Source organism: Synchiropus splendidus, chromosome 16 (genome assembly GCF_027744825.2).
Source record: "Synchiropus splendidus isolate RoL2022-P1 chromosome 16, RoL_Sspl_1.0, whole genome shotgun sequence".
NCBI lineage: Eukaryota > Metazoa > Chordata > Actinopteri > Syngnathiformes > Callionymidae > Synchiropus > Synchiropus splendidus.
The window spans coordinates 10,306,355-10,327,415 of record NC_071349.1 but is presented as its reverse complement, the minus strand read 5'-3'; the positions used below and the strand labels follow the sequence as shown (position 1 = coordinate 10,327,415).

The 21,061-nt window shown below is 42.8% G+C and overlaps 2 protein-coding genes across 5 annotated transcripts in view; both read right to left on the bottom strand.

Annotated features, from left to right (window-relative positions):
• Positions 1-221: 221 nt before the first annotated feature.
• Positions 222-4,188, bottom strand: LOC128747208 (pituitary tumor-transforming gene 1 protein-interacting protein-like). Its single transcript, XM_053844896.1, has 7 exons — positions 3,933-4,188; positions 3,539-3,591; positions 3,248-3,356; positions 3,002-3,104; positions 1,819-1,884; positions 1,211-1,257; positions 222-942 (listed from the first exon to the last, which is right to left on the bottom strand). Exons 1-7 carry the CDS (start codon positions 4,012-4,014, stop codon positions 905-907), a joined length of 498 nt encoding a protein of 165 aa, XP_053700871.1. The 5' UTR covers positions 4,015-4,188; the 3' UTR covers positions 222-904.
• Positions 4,189-4,333: 145 nt separating this feature from the next.
• The window catches only part of myo10l1 (myosin X, like 1), a 39,006-nt gene continuing 22,278 nt past the window's right edge, over positions 4,334-21,061 (bottom strand). The window contains exons 9-42 of one of the 4 annotated variants that reach the window (XM_053844891.1): positions 20,539-20,668; positions 20,344-20,462; positions 20,135-20,281; positions 19,976-20,076; positions 19,719-19,785; positions 18,880-18,972; positions 18,734-18,802; positions 18,581-18,663; positions 18,356-18,458; positions 17,695-17,775; positions 17,498-17,622; positions 17,181-17,298; positions 16,766-16,872; positions 16,415-16,682; positions 15,434-16,342; positions 15,178-15,301; positions 14,966-15,107; positions 14,209-14,313; positions 14,042-14,137; positions 13,884-13,977; positions 13,746-13,801; positions 13,439-13,581; positions 12,459-12,653; positions 12,067-12,224; positions 11,875-11,995; positions 11,057-11,205; positions 10,400-10,548; positions 10,130-10,337; positions 9,920-10,056; positions 9,724-9,847; positions 8,214-8,564; positions 7,750-7,926; positions 7,486-7,677; positions 4,334-6,877 (exon numbers count right to left, since the gene is read on the bottom strand). In XM_053844891.1, the coding sequence (XP_053700866.1) occupies positions 6,773-6,877; positions 7,486-7,677; positions 7,750-7,926; positions 8,214-8,564; positions 9,724-9,847; positions 9,920-10,056; positions 10,130-10,337; positions 10,400-10,548; positions 11,057-11,205; positions 11,875-11,995; positions 12,067-12,224; positions 12,459-12,653; positions 13,439-13,581; positions 13,746-13,801; positions 13,884-13,977; positions 14,042-14,137; positions 14,209-14,313; positions 14,966-15,107; positions 15,178-15,301; positions 15,434-16,342; positions 16,415-16,682; positions 16,766-16,872; positions 17,181-17,298; positions 17,498-17,622; positions 17,695-17,775; positions 18,356-18,458; positions 18,581-18,663; positions 18,734-18,802; positions 18,880-18,972; positions 19,719-19,785; positions 19,976-20,076; positions 20,135-20,281; positions 20,344-20,462; positions 20,539-20,668 (5,346 nt within the window). In that variant the 3' untranslated portion in view covers positions 4,334-6,772. The remainder of the gene's footprint in view (positions 6,878-7,485; positions 7,678-7,749; positions 7,927-8,213; positions 8,565-9,723; positions 9,848-9,919; positions 10,057-10,129; positions 10,338-10,399; positions 10,549-11,056; positions 11,206-11,874; positions 11,996-12,066; positions 12,225-12,458; positions 12,654-13,438; positions 13,582-13,745; positions 13,802-13,883; positions 13,978-14,041; positions 14,138-14,208; positions 14,314-14,965; positions 15,108-15,177; positions 15,302-15,433; positions 16,343-16,414; positions 16,683-16,765; positions 16,873-17,180; positions 17,299-17,497; positions 17,623-17,694; positions 17,776-18,355; positions 18,459-18,580; positions 18,664-18,733; positions 18,803-18,879; positions 18,973-19,718; positions 19,786-19,975; positions 20,077-20,134; positions 20,282-20,343; positions 20,463-20,538; positions 20,669-21,061) is intronic. The other 3 variants (XM_053844892.1, XM_053844893.1, XM_053844894.1) reach the window with 3 other exon arrangements.

The following is a 21,061-nucleotide window of genomic DNA, read 5'->3' as shown; positions in this document are numbered from 1 at the left end:
TTATACCAGCTTTTTATAGTTTAACGCGCCAGTTTTGTGTGGTGCATTCACGAATCTGTAGCAATTTAATACGTAAAATTAAGTACAAATACTCTCCACCCTTAAAATGATTTATTGTATTTAATTCTTACCATGGAATCTTATTTTCCAAAGTACATAAATCATAAAACATGATATAAATCATAAGGCCAACCCAAAAGAATTAAAGTGCCGATGGTTTATTTAACGAGCGTTCGTAAAGGCAACATCGTACAAGATGAACAAGCGCGCGGTCGTTACGTAAAACGTAACAACTCGGGATGTCATGTGACGTCACCAGGTGGCGCCAGAGATATGATGTAGTATAATCGATGCCTCTCGTTAAATACTAAGGTTTACTATTTCTTTTTTTATTATTATTCTCACAATGTACTATTCAGGAATTCAGATTTTATTATTCTGAAAAACTGCTGACGAAACCTTCTCAGCTGAGGCATTAAAATCAACACAATCTTAAAACAAACATCAAATTTATTAAATAGAAGCAAACTTTTATTATTGCTCCCAACATATTAGAGACATAACTGCAGCACAACTGTACAAAAATAACTGAGCACTAAACAGCATGACAGTGGACTAAAAACATAGGAAAACATTGTTGCAATGATTCTAGAAACGCACTGTTGTGCTATAAATGAGGCAAATGATGGAAGCAAAAGGACTCTTTCACAAATGGGCTTGTGAACATTTAAATGATCGCAGGTGCTACTTTTGTCAGAACCAGTCGGCAGATGTTCTGAAGAACGCTGCCCACAGACAACTGTTATATCAGTGACATTTATATCATAATAATTTACATTCTCGAGTCACCACAAACGAGAATTCTGTGTTGGGAATTCAGTCGTTTGAATGACAGAACAGTCTTTTAAGCAAATCTGGAGTAGGGATTCTGTCCGCTGAGACCTAAGGGGAAAACAAACACAGATGAGTTCCTTTTACTGTGAACGGTAGACATAAGATGCTGCTCATTTGCAACCACATCTTGGTCACAATAGCTGGAGTTGGCACCGTTTGTTCAGATTTTGTGTTTGATTATGACGAGACGACACTATGTAATACACAATTTAACGGATCTACATTTTATTTAGTTTATTATGTATACAACAATGGAGACCAACATGTTCAGTATGCTAACTGTAAGTACGCAGACTGTAAGTTTAGTTGTTCTCACCGTATTTCTTCCTAATGTCGTCGTGACGCTGCTTCATCTCCGCTCTCCTGTAAAAGCAGAAAAGATGCCGTGATCCAAAAAACAGGAAATCATTTTCACACTTCAACGCACATGCAAGCCACGCTTCCAGAACCAGTTTGGGCTCATAGGCGTTTGACGTGCGTTTTGTCTGACGCTGATGATAATCGTGACAACAACAATGCAGAGGAGCAGCGGGTCCTTCAGGTCTTGTTGTTTACACACCATTAGTACCACAAACACTCGCATCACCCCGTGTTGTATCAACGTCTTCATTTGAATCACCAACTCAGTATAGCGTTGCTCTCTTCTAAAACAAGTCATTACAAGTCGGTAAGCACTCAACTTGTGACCCCCAAATTCTCTTTTAAATCCAGACACCACCTGTTAGATCGCACAAGATTACCAGATGATATCGATCAGTCGCGGCAGCAACGCACAAACATGACAGTTTAACTTATTTCCAGCTCATTTTAATGCTCAAACATGAGGCGCAGTGGAGGAGACTCGATAAAACACCGATAATGACCCCAGGTTATCTTTTCTCTACTTTGTCTGTGTTCAGCTACAGTTGTGACACAATGGCTCACCTCTCTTCTTGTTTGGTTTTGGTCTTATTGGCTTGTCTCTGCATCTTGGCTTCAAACCTGCTGGACCTGTCGATCACAAGAGGAAATAAAATGAACTTAAAATTGTGCTGTCGCTGCTGGACATAGCTGGTTTACGCACAAACACACAATTATTAACATTTTTTACAATTTGCCTTGCCAAATACTATAGTTGCCCTATCATGCGTTTGAAATATATCTGAGAGCAATAAACTCAAGGGGACAGCAGGTGGCAGTAGTGCACAGCTGTAGTGAATAAGAAGTTATTATTTTTATTTTGCAGATGGTCACGCAACCTATTTAATTGATTGGACTTAAGACAGCAGCACAGAGAATGCAAGAGAAATAAAAGAAATAAAATAAAAATAATTTAAAAAATAAAAATAAACCAAAATATGACATTCAAATTTAAATCAAAAGAGGAATCAAAGGGGAAAAATGCTAGTAGAATCACACATACAAAACAAAATTTAAATTTATTGGATAAAAAATGCCTAAGTCAATTCTACCCACTGAAAGAAGTTTTACAACCCACTTCTGGGCCCCAACCCACCAGTTGTGATTCAGCACTTTAAATATATACAAATAAACAAGCGGTGGCCATAAGGACAGTGATGAAAGCAAATGTGATGAAGCGAAAAAAGTACAGTTACTGGTCAAACTTGTTTCAGCTTCATTAACGGTTATATTTACCTTCAAAATGATCACCATTTTTATATTTGCATTTGCACGCCGGGTGGGCAAAGTGCAGCCCAGCGGCCACAGGTGGCCCTCATGAGGTCAAAGCCGAAGAACAATGATTTGAATTCTAAATAAAACTTATTATTTTTATTTATTTATTTATTTTTCCATTCTGAATTAGGTTGTTTAATGAGTTTAAAATAAAAATAGACTACAGAAAATGGCTTTAAATAAACTGCTATAGTGAGAATCTGAAACAATATATTTTAAGCGTTTGAAATCGTAGTCACAATTTTTAAGTTTCATTTTAGAATATGTTTCTTCTAGTGTTTTGGCTCCTAACATTAGACACAGGGCCCCTTGAAACTGAGTTGCATAACCCTGATATATATAGTATGGTCTATTGAACCAGATGTTTAACACTCAACCTGTGAAGTGATACTTCCAAAATAGTTTAAAGTGCATCATAAGGGAGGTGACGTACCCAAAGTTTTCACACTTGCAGCAGCAGAAGAGGCAGACAAGCAGGGCGATGATGATGACGCCACCGATAACCGCCAAGGTGATGATCAAGGTCTGGAAGTTCACTTTAAAGAGAAGCCACAAGTTAATCTCCCTCCATTTTCACCGCCCAACATCAGGGTTCAGTTGTGAATCATCACATGACTAGTTAGCAGCTTGATTCCAAACAAGAGAGGGTCATTTAAGGAGGTTAGTGAGGGTTTCATACTCCAGCAAAGCCCCCAGCGGGCGTCGTTGAGCGGGCACAGGGAGTGCGGCGGGAGGATGGTCCGGACTGGATAGGTTATGCAGGACTTGGTCTTGATGCACCACAAGCACTGAACAAAAACAAAACACACCATTCCTCTGAAGGCTTTCAGGACAGCACAAACAACTATGGAGGACAGGAGAGGCAGATCGGTTTACTCCTCAAACCTGTCCGGCAGGTATATGGAGGCGGGGCCTCCTGGGACACTTCTACGTTTCCATGACATACAGTCCTTCATTGAGAACCACTTACTGTGACATTTCTCAGACATTCTTCGCAGCTGGTGCCGTTCCTTGACTCACAGACTAAAGAGGAAGAAGGAAACAGTGAGAGTTGGAGAACAAAGCTTAAGAAGCTTTCCAGAAAAAGGAGGATTTCTCAGTGTAAACAGATTAATTGAGGCCCGTGGGGCAGTAAGTTCTCCTGAGGTGGATACAAAGCAGAAAGAGGCGTTTCATCACCAGCAGACAGACTTTTTTATTTTTAAATGATCGAGAACTAAATCAGAAATTGGACCCCAGAATTCAACATGTTGTGATTTACAGTTAAATAAAACGCGTTTTGTATCAAACCACGCGAAAAGTGAAGTAAAAATTCACAAATATTTACGTTAAAACGTTTTAATCTTCATCATTTCCTCACTCACCTGCGGAAGTCTGAGCCTCAACTGTTGTCAAGCCCAAGACAATAAGAAGAAGAAGTGGGACGAAGCTCCTCAAATCCGCCATTTTCCAGAGCCTTCTTCTCAGGTTCAGGTGTATCGGGGTGTTTCACCTCGACAACGTCAGTTAACTTTAGCGACAGAAACGAGAACAATCGCCGGGGAAGAGGAGAGAGAGCCGCGGACTGGAAGAGCAGAATCTGACGCACGCTTTTGACGCACTCCAGTCTCAGTGGGAGGAGGCACCGCGGTGTTCTCGTTTAAAACTTCTCACCCTTATGTTGCAGCGACGCCCTTGATCCAAGATGACAGCCAACTCCAAAAAAGACAACCTGTATTACATGCTTCAAAATGGATTTAATTTGTCTTTGCTTCAATGGCGTTTACTATTTAAGAAAAAAATAAAAGCTAGATATATTTTGAGTAAAATTCAGGTTAAAAAATGCATTAGCATTAGCATCAATAAAACACCAACAGCCTCAATTTCATGGTTTATTAAAGCATAATTTTGTAAATCCAGTTACAAATAAAAAAGAACACCACACATTTCTCTCTCTTCCTCTCTTTTTTTCCAACAAGCACAATGTTTTTACTATATAATAATGACAACAAGCATAAGATGAAACAAGCGCGGGCCCCAGTCCGGCCGCCTGCGGCCAATCACTGGACTCCGAAGTGATGGAGACAGGTTTGGGATCATGTGGGACAGAGCTGGTGTGTCGCCTGCATGAGCGGTAGTGGTCAGGATTCAGTCAGGTTTCAACAGGCACCGCTGTTATATTCAATAGTTTTTAGTGTCGTTTGATACAATTGTAGTTGAAACCAGAAATCTAGCAGCAGAAGATCAATTTTAAAATGATTTTGAAGTGATAAATGCTGCATTTAGGATGCTGGAACAGGCTCCACTTAAGAATTGTATCGAATATATTAGAAGTTTTATAACTGATTCATCACGATTAGTCACAAAAGACAGAACTCTATGCAGCATTGAGAGCACTGAACAACATTTTTTATGCTTCTATTACATTTTCTAAACTGAAACTGGAGCACAGAAAATGAAAATGTATATGCAATTAATCTGCGATATTTACATCTTTTTTTTCGTTTCATTTAAAGCCCTATTTTTAAGAGCCAACGACAGACCGATCACACAAAAATCTGCATTAAAAAGCACTATTTAAGAATGGTAAGAAACGTCTTGAAAAGCTCTGATAACAGCACTCTTTATGCAGCAGTTACCACCCCAAAACTATAGTCAACACAACTGTGTTTTTGATCTTTGACTAGCTTGTTAAAAATAATTCATTTGTGATGCCAGATTATTATTTATTTACCTTAAAGTGTAACTTTAAAACTGCTAGTGGACCATTCTAGAGACTTGTGAAGTCAGTCTCTGATTTGCTCTTTTTCAAACTTAAATTTCAACAGTTTCACCAAAAGATGAACATTAAAAGAGAGTGACTCGATGTTGACACAGAAACTAGTTTGAAGTCATTATACTGTAACATCTGATGAAGTCAAAGCGAGAATTCCCATGATGGAGGAGGAAGAGGCATGTTGACAGAACCATGACGTCACCTCAAGTTTGAATCTCCTCACACACACACACTCACATATAACACAGCCGCCAGCTTTTCCGAAAACACCCTCACATCTGATCCCTCACTTCCACGACACATCTGAAACAGCACCATCGCTGCCCTCCGTAGATCACATAAATACTTAAATGTCCCCATTCCTTATCCCCTCCCGCCCTCCCCCCGTTACTCCCATGCTCTTCCCTCACGATCACAAAGATTAATGTAGTAAATACAACTCGTTTCCACGGAATACACTCAGTAAAGTACTTCTCGTTTATAATACTCACTTCCCTTTTTTTTCCCTGCACAACTCCAATGAAATAACACAACAACACACACATCAGCAGCATTCCAGAAAACTCAGGGAGGTTGAGGTTTTAAAATGAAAAACTCATGAAACAAACCAGCCACCCAGACACTAAATAATGGCTTGAATGAACGCATGAATCCAGCAAACCTGAAGATTCAGGCTGATTTCCTCTCCAGTCATTTCCCTGTAGATTAACAGCACAACCAGTGAAGGATGTGCAGCAACGGCAGCGATTTTGTTGCATGTAGCGGCATAACATTCCATTTAGCATCTATTTATTATACAGTGCTGTTGCTGCTGGGGTCATAGTTACTCTTATATGTGATATACTGTACAAAACAACACTTCCTGGTCGTGTTCATGTGCACGTGTGTGAAGAATATACAGCACAGCTATGCATGGAATGAAATCCAGACGTCAGTCTGATTTTCATGCACAGATAAACAAAGCCTGTAAAAAAAAACTTGGATATTTCAAGCCACCCTCTTTGGCTGCTCTTCTACTTCTGGCCACACAGTGGCACTATCAGAGACCTCGTGTTTTTTTTTGTTAGCGAAAGTGTCGAAGATAAAAATGAACAGAAGCAAACTTTGAAAGGAGATGATGAGACACACGAAGAGAAAGAGAGAGAGTCAGAAAGTGAGAGGGGAAATGAGTATGGAGCGTTCCTTCCATCTGGCAGTGCATCTGGGAGTGGCCGCGGTGTTGTGCTTGATATACCGAGATCAGATGAGAAGTTTGGAGTGTGGACCAACATCTACATGCAGGATTACTGTCGAGGTTTGAAAGGGCCATCCCATAATGTCCGTTATTGCTCCCAGACCAGCGGCGCGAGCGTCACGACTCGTTCAGGTTCTCAACAACCCGGAGGACCAACGAGCGCCTCCGTCCGCGGAGAGGCTTCCATCTTAGAGCTCCGACTCGCCGGGCTGCAATCACCTGACCCAAGAACTGGCCACGCTGGTGACGGACATGATGCTGCAGCGCTTCTTCACCATCATGTTGATGTAGGCGCGCATGATCTTTGTGATCTCACCAACCTGAAAAGGACAGGGCGTTTAATTTGAAGCCAAACTACAAGAAATCCAGGCAACAGCGCCCCCCTTTGATGAGTCAAACTCATCTGTCTGTTTGTTTTTCCCAAAACATATATTAAAACAAGGCTAATCTTTATCATCTCTTGGTGCTCACGAGCTCAGCTCCTTGCTTCACATCAGTAGAAATAGGAAGTGCAACCTGCACTGCTCATTAAAACCCTAACCCTAACACTCTAAAGTCACATGCAATCCTCTTGAATTGTGCGCAAGAGGGACGGAAATGAGTAATCTGCTCTCAGTGCCCGCACTTCCTGTCACATTCAACGACTCTCGGACCACATTCAAAAAGTGACCACGCTGAGGTCAGCAGTCGAGACATGAAAATCGTCTAACAACTTCACTTTAATGGTCACCAGATCTTCTATGTAACACACTGGGTTCAGCATGTAGACCACCGGACGTCTGTACTGTAAAATCACAGTTGGAGGCTTGGAGTCTAGAAAGTGGAAGGCTCTTGGATATTTCCGATGAAGGTTTCAGGGTCTCAGAAATGTCTCTGCTTAAACTGCTTTAAGTAGTAAGAGGTTATGAAATTAAAGAAATGAAGTTACCAATGGCGTCTCAAAGAACATCTCCCTCTCGTCCACAATGATCTTGTAGGTGCAGAGTTGAGAGGCCCCGAAGAAGGTGATGTGTTCATACTGGAAGGTCTCCAAAGGTTTTGGTTCACCTCGTTTATACACGGATGCGTTGTCAGCACTCACGCCGAGCCACAGGTCATGAGGGAAGCCGCCCTCCTTGCACTGAAAAGCATGAAAAAGATGCTCATCATGGATCTGTTTTCTGTTTTTCAAATGGGGGGCTGATGATGTCACCTCCACATCAAAGAGAGTGGATCCATATCCAGGCCACTCCTTGATGATGCTCATATACTTCAGCATGGCCTGGTGCTGTGGCATGCCCTGCAGCCGGGTCCACTTCTCCAGAACACTGGTGCGGGTGGCCGACGTCTCCTCCTTGACCCACATCTCCAGCATCTGCTCCTCCTCCACCTGACAGTAAATCCATGTGACACGGATCAGAGCACAGCCTCATTTGTAACAGTTATATTTTGAACGCAACTACTGTACATGTTACGCTGAAGCAGAAAAACATAAAAAGATCAAAGGCAACTTACTGTATTTTACATCTGCTATCAATCTATTATGTAACTTTTTAATCCGTAATCTTTTGATCTTATCCATGAGGGAAAATCTTGCATAATCCCTTTCATCTCTTAACTCTTCTTGATTCCTCAATCGTTTATGATAACTGAGATAATTCCTCCTCCGCCACTAACCCTCTGCTTCTTCAGTGAGCCCGTCTTAAAGCTTCTCCTCAGGGTTCCATCCAGGAAGCTGGGGGTCTTCCGCTTCTCCGCTCCAGCACAGACCCCTCCTGGACCTCCTGCTGGAGTCTTCCCATCCACTGCTCCAGCTCCGGTTCCTCCAGCACCAGCAGCGCCCCCGACGCCCGGCTTGGTGCTGTGCAAGATGCGGCTGCGGAGGCGTCCGATGGGATAGACGGTCCCCAGGCTCCATCCGGCCCGACCCGCACCGTCGCCGTGGAGATACTGCAGACGCAAAGCAGCCAGGTGCTGCAGAGTCTCCTCTGAGGCAGGGAAGTGACCGCTGATCAGAGACTCATGGGCCTGAGGTACACACAGCACAACACCGTTAGAGACTTGGAATACAGTATGATATTTTAACACAGTACCATACAGTAAACGTATCTGACATCAAGAGATAAAACAATACATGTGCACAATGAAAGTGTGTACACTAAGTCTTGGATCTGCGTCAACGTTTTGTTACTGTGTTGACCACCACATCCTTTTCATTCGTGTCTTTTTCTGGTGAGTTTTTCCCGGTTCTGCAAGTTGTTTTAGTTTAAGCGATCAGACTTACTATTGACCTTAAGATTATTAGAATCAATCTTCTTAATTAAACAGAATAAACTGGTTTTATTGGCGTCTAAAATTTTATTAACTATCTGCATTTGGCTTCAACCCACCGTACTTCATCAAAGCTAACTACATTTTATGTACCAATACGCGTGTCAAAACCCTAAAGTTCACTTAACCTGAGGAACAGAGAATATTGGTGTCATCCGATATGCACTCCCACCAAAAAAACTTGATGAAGGAAGAATTTTGTGTTTCAACAAGACTGTTTCAGTGTGTCATGTTTCATTTCTTGTGTTTGTATTTCGTTATTTCCTGTGTTCCTGTATGTCGTTTCCATTTCCTTCTCTCTCTTCAGCTTCACAGCAGCGCAGCTGGATCCTATTCTGCTGATCAGACGCCGCTGATTTCTACACCTGGGTTCCAGTCAGCACTTCTAGATGGTTGCTTCGCGTCCTCGTGGTAAACTCTCTCTCGACCCTCCGTTCTCTCTGTTCTTGTTGCTTCCCTCTATTTGATTGTGTGCGAGTTCTTTGTATAACTCACCTTTTGTTTTCCTCTCGTCGTAGTTATTGCCGTGTGTGTGTGTGTGTGTGAGAACCACCACCAAGTGCTTTCTGTTATTTGGGCCTTGTGAGTTAAGTTCAGTGTCCTCTTTAGTCAGGCTTAACCTTATTCGCCTGTTTTCCCTGTCCTGTTGATGTTTTTGTGTTCTCGCATAATTGTTAATGAACCTTGAGTCTACTCTCTTCCGAGCCTTCGGTCAGTCCTCAACAATTTTGCAACTGGGTCTGATCCCATAGACGGCCATGAAACAGTGACTTGAAATGGTTGTCTTCCAATGAGCAAAATTGAAAGACTATCAGAATAAGACTCATATTTCCAGTCCAGACCAGCTTCCCATTACCTGCTCGAACATGAAAGCAAACTCCACTCCTTCCTTGGGCATACTCTCCACGTCCAGGAAGCAGTAAAGTTTGAAGTACAGTTTCCACTCTCCTTCTTCCTCCTCTTCTTCGCTGCCGGCCAGTCTGTGAGCAAAAACAAGCAAGTTTAGGTTAAAAGCAGATGCAACAAAGTGCACAGCAGTTTTGTCAGTATACCGCTCAAACTTGGCCAAAACGTCGGCCACGATCACTCGGCTTTCCAGAGCCCGATCAGTGAAGCTGTTGTGCTCAAACAGAGAGAAAAGGTTCTTGCTCTCCTCCATGGCCAGACCTCTGATCAGCTTCTCCACCACCTGAGGAACAACAGTTTGGTCAGGCCATTCGTCTGGCAACATGGATCAGGGAACTGACAGAGGAGTCGCCCACCTCTCCAGCTGTGGTGTGCGAGTTGATGGAGATCTTGCAGGACCCGCCTCCATGACAGTAAACAGTGGTGCTCATCTCCTGTCTCACAAGCAGAGCGGCGATCTCCTCCTGAGAGGGAACGAACTCTCGAGTCTTGGTCTTCTTCAGCGACTCCCCGATGAAAGTGGCGTACCGTTCAATCTCAGTGGAGGGGTAGCGCTCGCGCACTCTGCCATGACACCACAGTGACTACATGTTTCTTTCGAATACTGAACTGCAGCAGAAACATACCTCTTCAGATGGAAGCGGAGATATCTGAGGATCGCTCGACTTGGGAGGAAGGTACAGCTCATGCAGGTGAGAAGGTGCCAGTGAGCCCGATTAGCCGGGCTGTTCGGCTGAGGCACGTGATTGGTTTGCTTGATCACTTGACAATATACCTAAGAACGAAACATCATCGATTTCATATCGAATATATAAGTGCAATGAGCATTTGGGCAGTAGTAGCGCCACAGAGATTTGTTAACATATGACAGACGTGAAGAAGAGAAAACGCGAAGCCCTTCAAAATGAATGTAAATTAATATTTTGTCCGCATACATTCACGGGAAATATTTATTACATTAGTTAGATTCTATGTTGCGTTTTATTAACTCAAAATGTCAAAATGCATGTTTTAGCTGGAGCAGGTCACATGACCGGATGTGACGCACGGCCCATTAAAAATCATGGAGGAAAATATAGAACTTGCAGTCAGTTTCTCGATAATAATATTAAGCAATATATTTATCTTGCAAAGATAATGGAGCAGAACACATCTACCAAAACAATAGGTCATGAATGCATGAGTAGTTTTAAGAACACCACCTAAAACATAACGGAAAATAACAGCTGATGAAAATTCAAGTCAATAAATGACATTTGTTTAGAGAGTTATCAAAGAGTTACCTCGTCCCTGAGTGGGCGCAGGTCCTGGCAGGTCTGCAGGATGCCCTGGATGATGGGGACCGTGTCAGCCAGGGTCTCCATCTCTTGCAGGGAGTTGAAAACACGCACCGCCTCGTCCTGCAGACTGGCATACCCCTGCTGCCTTTGCACTGCAGGATGAAATAACCCAGCAACTCACCAGATGCACTTGAAAGATTGTGATTTAAACTTTGGATCCCCATCTTTGATCATGTCTTAAAATAAACTTGGTGTTTTAATGTCAAATATTTACACGGCCATCTGCAGATTCTGATGCCAGTCATTAAACAAATCACCTGAAGGAAATAGAACCAGGAACCAAATGCCACAGAAAGGCGTGGTAAATTAAGGATTCATTGTAAATATGGAATCAAAGTCCACTTGACTTCTGTAACTTCAAGTCATTATGAAAGGGATTATGCAAGATTTTCCCTAAGATCAAAAGTCATGCATTGTCTGCCTTTTAAGTCTTCTTGCTAATTTCTCGTCGGATTTTAACTGCTTGTTAGTTAACAGAGAACAAAGAGAGCCAAGCAGAAGCTGAAAAAACATCTGTTTTTCACCAGTACTTATTGATGACATCACCAATTTGTCCTCGTGACAGTCGGAAACAACACCTGCTTCTACTGTAGTTTAAATGTCGGCAAATAACCTCAGAATGGACGGCAAATGAAAATAAGCAAATATTGAAATGAAAACCTGCGACGAACAGGAATAACATTTTCTTAAGGCTTCTTAATCATCATTTCCATTGTTGGTTTAGCTGACGTGCGCAGAGACGAGTGGATCACTTCACTCACAGCTGGTGACCTCTCCGTACGGCAGCGGGAGCAGCGGCGAGTGCAGTGGGTGCTGCGTGTATCTGAGGATGGGATTTCTTCGGTACATCTGCTCCACGATGTCTGGGTTAACACTGTTCTCCTGGGAAAAGGAATATGAAAATGAAAAAACAAGCCGATTCACCCCACTATTGTTTGAAATTCATGCCTCACCTTGATGTCTCTGATGAGCTGCAGCGTCGGAGTTTCAATCGGAGTCTTGCTGTCAATCACTCCTTGTATGGCAGCGGTCCATCTCATGGCTTCGTTTAGCATTTTGGTGTAAAGTCGATAGGAATGCTTCCGTCCGTACACGATGATGTTCCAGTAACCTGCCAGAGAACACTCAAATAATTCATAATTGTATAATAGTATCGGTGGAAAAAAGGTAGTTATACATGCGACCAAAATGAGAGCATACAAATTCAAAAAAAACAGGGCAGGATTTCTTTAAGTGGAAGTGAAGTGAAACAGATCATATAAGCGTGATTAAAGATGAGTATTTAAAAAATGTATATCACAATTGTTTCTCATAAATCTTCTCACAACCAGTCCCTCGTCCTCACCTGTCTCTCTGTGCACCCGTTCATCAGGCTGGATGACGGAGCAGAGGGAGTTCAGGACCAGGGTTCCCATCTTGGAGGAATTCTTCTCCGCACTCTTGTAGTAATCCAGAGACCCGTGGGTCAAAACAAACCAGCGCTTCTTCAACTTCAGGGAGGTGCTCTTGGTGTTGGTCTTCATCTCCTTGTGCAGCCAACCTGAGACATGACCACATGGGAAGGAGTCGAAATTGTCAATAATACTGTCAATAAAAAGTTGCAGGTGAAAGACACCTGTAGCTTTTGTCAAGGCCGACAGAATTTTTTTTTTTACAATTTTGACACATTATAATACACAGGCATTACTTCAAAACTGCTACGGGAGTATTATTTTATTTTTGTATATTATATCTTCTACAACTTATTCTGCAACCCACTGCTATACCACTATTTCATATTTATCTTAATATCACTGCTTTTAAAGCCATGACTTTCTGGAAATGAAAAAAAAAGTATATCTAAACCTATATCACATAACATTAACAGTAAATTGTTTTAAGAGAATTCATCACTTCCTTAGAAACTCCGTGTCACTGAAAACGCGTTGGGTTCATTGTAAATCGTCTTCCTCACGACTATTGAATCCTCGCTGGCTGTTAGTCTACTTAAACTCAAGGTCGCCCTCTAGTGGCTCATTTAGTCTCAAATCTTCATATTTTTAATCTAAAAAATACGGATATTTCAACAGAAAATCAGCATAAATAATTATTATTTCAATTATTAACATTAATAACATCATCTTGACACTAGGATTCTGGATCTAATGAAATCATTCAGTCAGCTATAATTGATCGTACAGCTTCTAATAGCACCTCTGATTTTGCATATCACTGTTATTAGCTCCTTAATCTCAGTGTTTATGATCCAGCGACAGTGAAACTGGTGCAGCTGCAATTCACAATGAATTGACTTGATAATCTGCAGAATTAGAGTGGACGCCTTGCCTCTGACAAGGAACTCCTGGCCATCGATCCGGGCGTCTCCCTTGGGCTTCTGCAGCAGGCTGATCCAGTGATGCATCTCCTCCGGAGTGTCACTGTTGCAGTGGATCACTCGGTTGGCTGTGATGATCACGAAAGAGTTCGGCCTGTGGAAGTCCAGAAAAATATTGTTATGTTCTTCAACTTCATTTCTCTGTTGCAAAAAGGGGGGAAATGGGAATTATTTGGTAACATTTTTTACAGTAAACAGTACAGCACCAGCAGGTTTATAAAAATCTGAAACTAGAAAGCAGGAGTAGAGCAGACGTACCGGTCAGGGTTGTCTGAAGCACACACCGAGTCAATCAGCCCCACGTCAAGAGTCCCCTGAAAAAGAAAAAAAAATTAGATTTCAGAAACCTTGTTGAAATAAGCAGACTCTTTATTTATGTCATGAAGGACCACTGACCACTGCGTTCTTGGGGTTGGCCTGCTCATGAGACATGTCCATCAGCTGCTCTGGTGTGCTCACTCTGACCTTGCTGAGCACATTAAACCAGCCGCTGCACACAGACAGAACCGTTCAAACATCCAGCACCAAAAAAAACATGACTCAGCAAATATCACCTGGCATCCTCCGGTGACTCAGCAAACACCTGATAGGTTCTGTCATCCGTCACAATGTTCAGAGCGTTCTCCTTCTCGTGGTTATCCACGATCTCCCTGCGGGGAGTGCATCAGTCAAACAGAGACAATAGTGGAGAAAAGAACCGGAGCAGGCAGGAGAGTCATACTTGGCGGCACGGATGTCAATGGTCCCCTTCAGCTTCTCCTCGCTGTCGTTGTCATAGTACATCAGTTTGCTGTCCCTCAGGACAAACCAGCGCATCTTCCAGTTCCTGATGCGCAACATTAGAGCCAAGAACACAATTAGAAACCTGATTTTATAGACTTTATCGTTCATTAAATTCTAGTCTGTATGTGTCCATCAATTTTAATGTAAGTACATTTTCTCCTTTCTACTGATTTAACTACTTAATTTCTTGCTTGTCACAAACAGACATAAAAATATTGCTCAAAGAAAGACGCCTCTGACAAGACGAAGGAAAAAAATCTGTGGCCACTTCAGGTGCTGAAAATGGATTAACACAGGATTAGAAGTCAAAATGTATATTTCTATTACATTTAAAATGAAAAAATGTTTTACTTTAAATCAATAAATTACCAAAGTTTCAATAGACATTTATCTAAATTCATTAAAATAAGTCATGCAGCAAAAGCAATTCTGATAAAGGTTCAGCTGTGAGGCTCATTCATTTGTGAATTATACTGTACTTTAGTGACTAAAATAGGAGTAAATCCTTCCCTTCAAAATCTCAGGATTACAGAGATTTTACCAATATGATTTTAAAAGCGGGGAGTCCATGTGCTGATATACAGACATGCAATATCAGTGAAATGTAAAATGCGATCCGATGAATGTGACATGCTTCTCAGTAAACACTTCATTTGAGAAGACATGCTGACACTTGACTCAGTAAAAACTACAACAACCTCCGTGAGAGAGTCGACAGGCCTCCTCCTTTCTTGTAAAGCCACCCGGACTTCAGAGACTCTTGTTTGGACCGGAACCACATGAAGGTCTCGTCTTTCAACACACACCAGCGCCTCCTCCAGGGAATCATCAGACCAGCTGAGGAAACCAAGAGATTAGCCATGTGGAGCAACAAATTACGAGACCACGACGTTCCTCATGGACTCACCCTTCATGTAGAGGTAACCGTGGAAATAAGGAGGACCGTTTCCGTTCAGTAGCGTGACCCTGCCACTTGTCACTTCCTCATCAGTGTCCATCATCCCATCGTGCTCATCATCACTGCCAGCGTACTGGAGATTACAAAAAAGACCAGTCAGTTCATTTACCAACAAAAACACAGCAAAGATTCAATAAATAAATCCTATAAAAAGTTTAATTAACTATGCTTGTCTAAAGAAAGTGGACTATAGAGCTGCTCATACATATCTGCGTGCACACTTGTGCGGATGCGTGTAAGTGTGTCTCCTCACAGAGTCAGAGCTGCCTCTGTAGGACTCCATGCTGGCGTTGGTGCACGTCGACTTCCTCGGGTGCTCCTCATCCGTCACGGCCGTGCTGCCGCGGTTACTCCCAGAAACAGAGCTGTCATCTCCAGCAGTGACAGAACCCTCTTCTTCTTCCTGGTCATAGTCCGACTCGGTGTCGGCCGGCATGCTGTAGATGGGCTCCTCTCCGTCCACCAGGCTCTCCACCATGCTCACTTTCCTCTCCTGCTCTGGCTTGGATTCATCTGCCTTTTCCTCTTCTGTTCCAGGTGGTGGGGGAGGAGGAGGTGGTGGAGGAGGAGGGACGGCGGCGCCATCGGCTGGAGGCAGAGGAGGGGGAGGTGGAGGGAGCCCGGCAGCGGCATCTGTCGGCAAAGGCGGTGGAGGAGGAGGAGCAGGTGGCACAGTTCCCTCTGCAAAAGCAGGTGGAGGTGGAGGGAGGTGAGCAAATATGGCCTGGTCGATGGGGGCGTCGGTCTCCGCCGGAGGAGGGAAGTCAGGGAGCGGGATGCACTCCTCTTCAGCATGGAAGCCCTCGTCCACCTCCTCATCCTTGGAAGCTCGCGGGGAGGCGCTGGCACCATTCGCCGCTTTCACCTCAGGTACAGGCTTCGCCCCTTCATCTGGCAGTGAGGGATCCACGCCCCCAAAGTTCAGCAGGTCAATCAGCTCAGTGGCTTTTCGAGACGCTTCCTTCTTCATCCTCTTGAGCTCAGCATCTCTGCGAAGCTGTAGCTCCTGTTTGGAGGACTCACACAGCTGAGACACCTCGTCCTCTCTCTTCTTCTGCAGACGCTCAATCTCTCGCTCCAACTGCAGGATCTCCTCCATCTGCCGAGCCTCGTCCTACAGGGAGAAAGATAAATCAGAACAGGTGTTCAGATGATGTCAAATAAATAAATGTCAATGGTCACTAACCTCTGAAGATTTATTTTTCTGTTCATCCTCGTCTCCATTCGCCTGCTCCTTCTTCTCCTCCTCCTCCTCCTTCTTCCTCTCCTCAGCCTCACTTTTCTTCTTCTCCTCTCGGAGTTTTCGTACTCGAGTGCGCGCCACTTGTCCGCGCCTGTGTTTCTGTAGCACCAGCGCTGCTTTGCGCTGCTTCACAAACTTCCTGCGGTGAATGTGGCGACGGAGGTGCTTCTGAAGCGTGACCACACTGGCGCGAGCGCGCTTGAAGTACTTCCTGTGGGCGAAACGATAAACAGAGAAGTAAAGGAAACAAATCACAGGAATATTTCTCCTCTGAGGATCCTGAGAAGGTCTTACTTGGCAGAAAAGGTGAGTAAATGAGCTCTTATGATCATGGCTGCCTGGCGTCGCACTTCATCTCTGTCTTTTTCTAAACGTTGCTCTAAAGACTCTTTCATAAAAACCTGCAGAGAAAAAAATTACATTTTAAGGCTGAAGATGTCGACATGTTTCCGTCACATTCATTCAACACCATATGTGTTCAGGATTCTGCCATTTTAAAGCAACAGTAAAAGTAATACAAGAACTGAACAGCAAGTGTTTTTCTGGACACATTTCCCAGGCTGGATTCATTCACTAGGTTCATCTGCACTTTTAAAATGTTTATTTGAAGTGTCACTTGTCCTGTTTTGTTTGTGGACATAGTCTCTACTACATTCTCATTTCAATGGCTATAAACTAGCTTGAGCAGGATCAGATTTACTGATTTTACCTTGGTCTTTCCAAGCTGCCACTCTTTCTTTGTCTTGTCATAGCGGGTGAGAAGGTCAGTGCTCCTCTTCTTGTCGTCCCCAGCGGTCGGGATTTTCTCTTTGTGAATTATTTTGTAGCTGCATGAGATGACGAAAGAGACAAATGAAAACACTTCATACCTCGACAGAAGTAGCTCTGTAAAACCGAGCAAACCTCATTGATTCTCACAGGGATCGTGATAAACTAAATCCAAAATCTATTTTATACCGCAGCAGATGATCACTGAAGACAGATCATGGTCGCACAACAAATGCTCCATTCTGAACTGGTACTCACCGTGAAAAGAAATCTTTAAATGTTCTTCGGACGGGAAACCCGGCACGTCGGATCTTCACAGTCTCCAACATCCCGGAATATCTCAGCTGGTTCAGGACCACCTCTGGGTCGAAGACGTTGGGGTTCTGCAGGTAAAACATGGAGAATGTTTAGGAAAATATGACACGCTCTTACAAAAGTCAGATGGGAGCAATTACCTTCTCCATGTTGGGTTTGATGCAGCGGATGAAGAAGGGATTAGAGACACTCAGAGTGGCCATGAGAGCGTGGAGAGAGTCCTGAGAAGAGAAAAAAAAGAATCACTGAAGTCTAATGTGATGCCCTGAGGGTATCTCAGTGTCTTGGATGAAGGGCAATGCGCTGTGCCGCATTAGTGTTGTAGTCGAGAGCACCTAACCCATGACAGTCGAGTAAGAGACCACAGGATTCAGATTTCGATTCAGATTTCGAGGGCCCGAAACTGAGTCCATTGAGGGGGGAGAGACCAAGGATAGTAGAAATAAATGTGAGTGTATATGACAAATAGACTTGGGCTACTGTATTCAGTTGGTCTGAGTCTTGCTCTTGGTCTCACCCCTCTCATTGGCCTGGGTCTGGACTGGGTCTCTCAACTACAACACTGCGTGACACAGAAATCCTAGCTCCGCTTCAGCAGAATAAAACACATGACAGGACCAAGTTAGTCAGTACATCACACAAAATACTTGTCATTCGAACACTATCTATTGGGCAATTTCTCCAAGGGTTTTTGAGTGAAAACCTTAAAAAATGTTTTATGTCTTTGGTGCAGGAAATCCGTCAACCATTTTTTCATTTCATGTAAACAATGAATATCAGAAGGAAAGCAAATTCACTGACCCTGAACTGGGAGCTAACAGTCGGTTTACGGCGAGCCGTTCCCATTTTCTCCTCATTGTTTCTGCTGCCGACTTTTTCAAACAAGTCATAGATGAAATCCAGTCTGATGAGAGACAAGGCAGTGAGTCACAGCAACATAACTCAAAATAAAAATCTCACTTATCGGACCCTCAAGAGTCTCTACAGTTACATGGTTTCAAGTTCCCCAACCTGGGCAGTTTTTACCTGCTGTCTTTGAGCATGTTGAGAATATCATCCCTGAAAGTGTCTCTGTTCTTCTCCAGGATCCCTTTGACATCGTACAGCACCTGACACACACATTGTTTGGTTGTTAGCACACACTTCTCCACACTCTGCTTTGTCTGCACACTGACTCACCTCCCCTGCGTAATGCTTGATCCCAAACTGATGATCAGCGAGTCTGGGTTTGACATAATACGGGTTTGTCTGTTGCCAAAAAATTCAGGAGAAAGTTAAACAGCAGCATCAGACACAGTGAATAATTCATGAGCGAAGTAACTCACCGAGTGTCTGCTGTGCAGCTTCTCCAGCAGAGTGAAGTCTGTGCCTTTGGGGAATCGACTTTCTTCATTGACCAAAGCCAACAAACCCAGTTTCTGGAAAAGACCACGAAACAATTCTTCCTCAGACGTTTGTCAACAAAACAACCTCTCCTCTTCATCCTCTGATAAACAATGATGAATTTCTTATAAAGCTGGGACTTGATTAAAAAGTGGATCTAGAGAGTTAGGTGTGTGATAAGGAATTAATTGGAATTAATCCTGATTTAATGTTTGACATCCAAATCTGTAGACATAAGCCTAAACATCAGGGGGCAAGAGCTGCAGTGATAAGTGATAAGAGATTTCTTTGCTGCATTAGATGCAACATTCTTGCATTCTTTATGTTTCTATCCTGAAGATTTAAAAACTTAAATTTTCCAATTTTCATCATGGATGTTTTGTAGAATGTGGCGTATGTTTTGGCAATAAATTGATCTAAATTAAAATCCAAGCTCCAGTTTCTACATCCGCATATTAAAGTCAAATTCTCACAACTAGGAATAAAGGCATTGTTTGATGAAGATTATTTTAAGCTAAATATGAAGTAAACTGTGACCTGTGTAACAGAAACTTCAATATTAATCAATGCACAAGTGTGCTCCTCATATTAATTCTATACTTTCAATGTTATTTTAATTTATAATTATCTATGCACAGGGTGAGCTAACAGCTAGCAGGAAGGTTGCAGCTTCACTTCTAGCTTGGGGCGACCTCAGTTTCTGTGTAGAGTTTGCATGTTTTCACTCATAAATATTATTATTGCCCCTTGTTTCCCCTGCAGTGTGCTATATAACAGCTACCTTCTCAATGAGATCAAGACATTCTGCATTGTCCATCCAGTCTATGGCGTCCCACTGGACACCTTCCCTGAAAACACAAACCCCAAAACAGGATTACAAAATCTTTTTTAAAAGATTTTTATTTCACACAATATAAAGTGGATGAGAGGAAATACTATTCAACGATCAGCTATGATGTGGATGAAAATATATACTTCACATTAACCAGGAATTATGGATCAAAAGTGTAAAAAACTGAATGACAGCGTGTAGTTTACCGGTTGTACTCCAGCTGTTCCAGGGAGAAGATGTGCTTGTTGAAATACTCCTGGAGTTTTTCGTTGGCGTAGTTGATGTTGAACTGCTCGAAGCGATTGACCTGAAGGTTGAGACCAGCGATCTGAGCCCTGATCATGAGTGACGTGCAAGTGCCGTACCTCAAAGTTCTCAAAGCCAAAAATGTCGAGGATGCCAATCGATTTGAAGTTCTCCTTCCCTTTGATCTTCTGGTTGATTTTGAGGATGATCCAGGAGAAGCACTGGGAATACAGCGCCATGGCAACAGAGTCCCGAGAATCCACCGCCTGGAACACGGAGAGATGAACGTTGAAAGAGTGTGAGGATGGAATATGAGAAGAGTACTGACCTGCTCGATAGTTAGCGGGGAGCAGATCTCCTCTCCTCGGAGGATAATGGAACGCTGTGTCAGCACTTCAGACAGCTGGAAGGCGTCCAGACCCAGCAGCTCGCTGGCATTAGTGACCACTGTGGAGACGAACGGAGGCACTTGAGACATCCAGCTTCCACCTTACGCTCCCACTCTCCATGCCTGCTCACTGACCTTGCTTGGTGGTGATCTGAGCGCCTCCTGCGGTCATGAACTCGATGTTACCGAGTTGTAAGACTCCTGACAAGAGCTTGAACATATCTCTGATCTCCTCCTCTGTGAACTGTAACACCTTTAGCGCCTCCTGTGGAGAGAAGAGGAGACAAAGTTTTCAATTAGCTGCAAAATATTCTACTAAATATACACAACAAAACTGTGCATCCACCTCAAGTAAAACATTTAATATATACATTTAAATATATCTATATATATATATTTTCTGAAAAATAGCTGTAGTAGTGTGGTGCAATTTCTGGTAATATTAAAAAATATAGGTTTTAAAAATAAAAACAATTAAACATGTGGATGCGTAATAGAAAGAAATACGTGTTGTACCTTTTTTATCAGTATTTTGAAACAAATATAATTCCAGAAATCAGCATGAAGTGGATTATAATTATGTATACTATGATTTATATTTACTTCTCATTTCACCTTCTTTGAACTTCTGGCTTGCACATCTTAAAAAAATGAGATT

Excerpts from the sequence above, each read along its gene's own strand:
- LOC128747208 (XM_053844896.1), bottom strand. The coding sequence starts at position 4,014 with ATGGCGGATTTGAGGAGCTTCGTCCCACTTCTTCTTCTTATTGTCTTG. Across the intron at positions 3,357-3,538 it reads AATGTCTGAGAAATGTCACA|TGCTTGTGGTGCATCAAGAC; the intron begins GTAAGTGGTTCT and ends GTTTTTGTTCAG. Across the intron at positions 1,885-3,001 it reads TGCAAGTGTGAAAACTTTGG|GTCCAGCAGGTTTGAAGCCA; the intron begins GTACGTCACCTC and ends TGTGATCGACAG.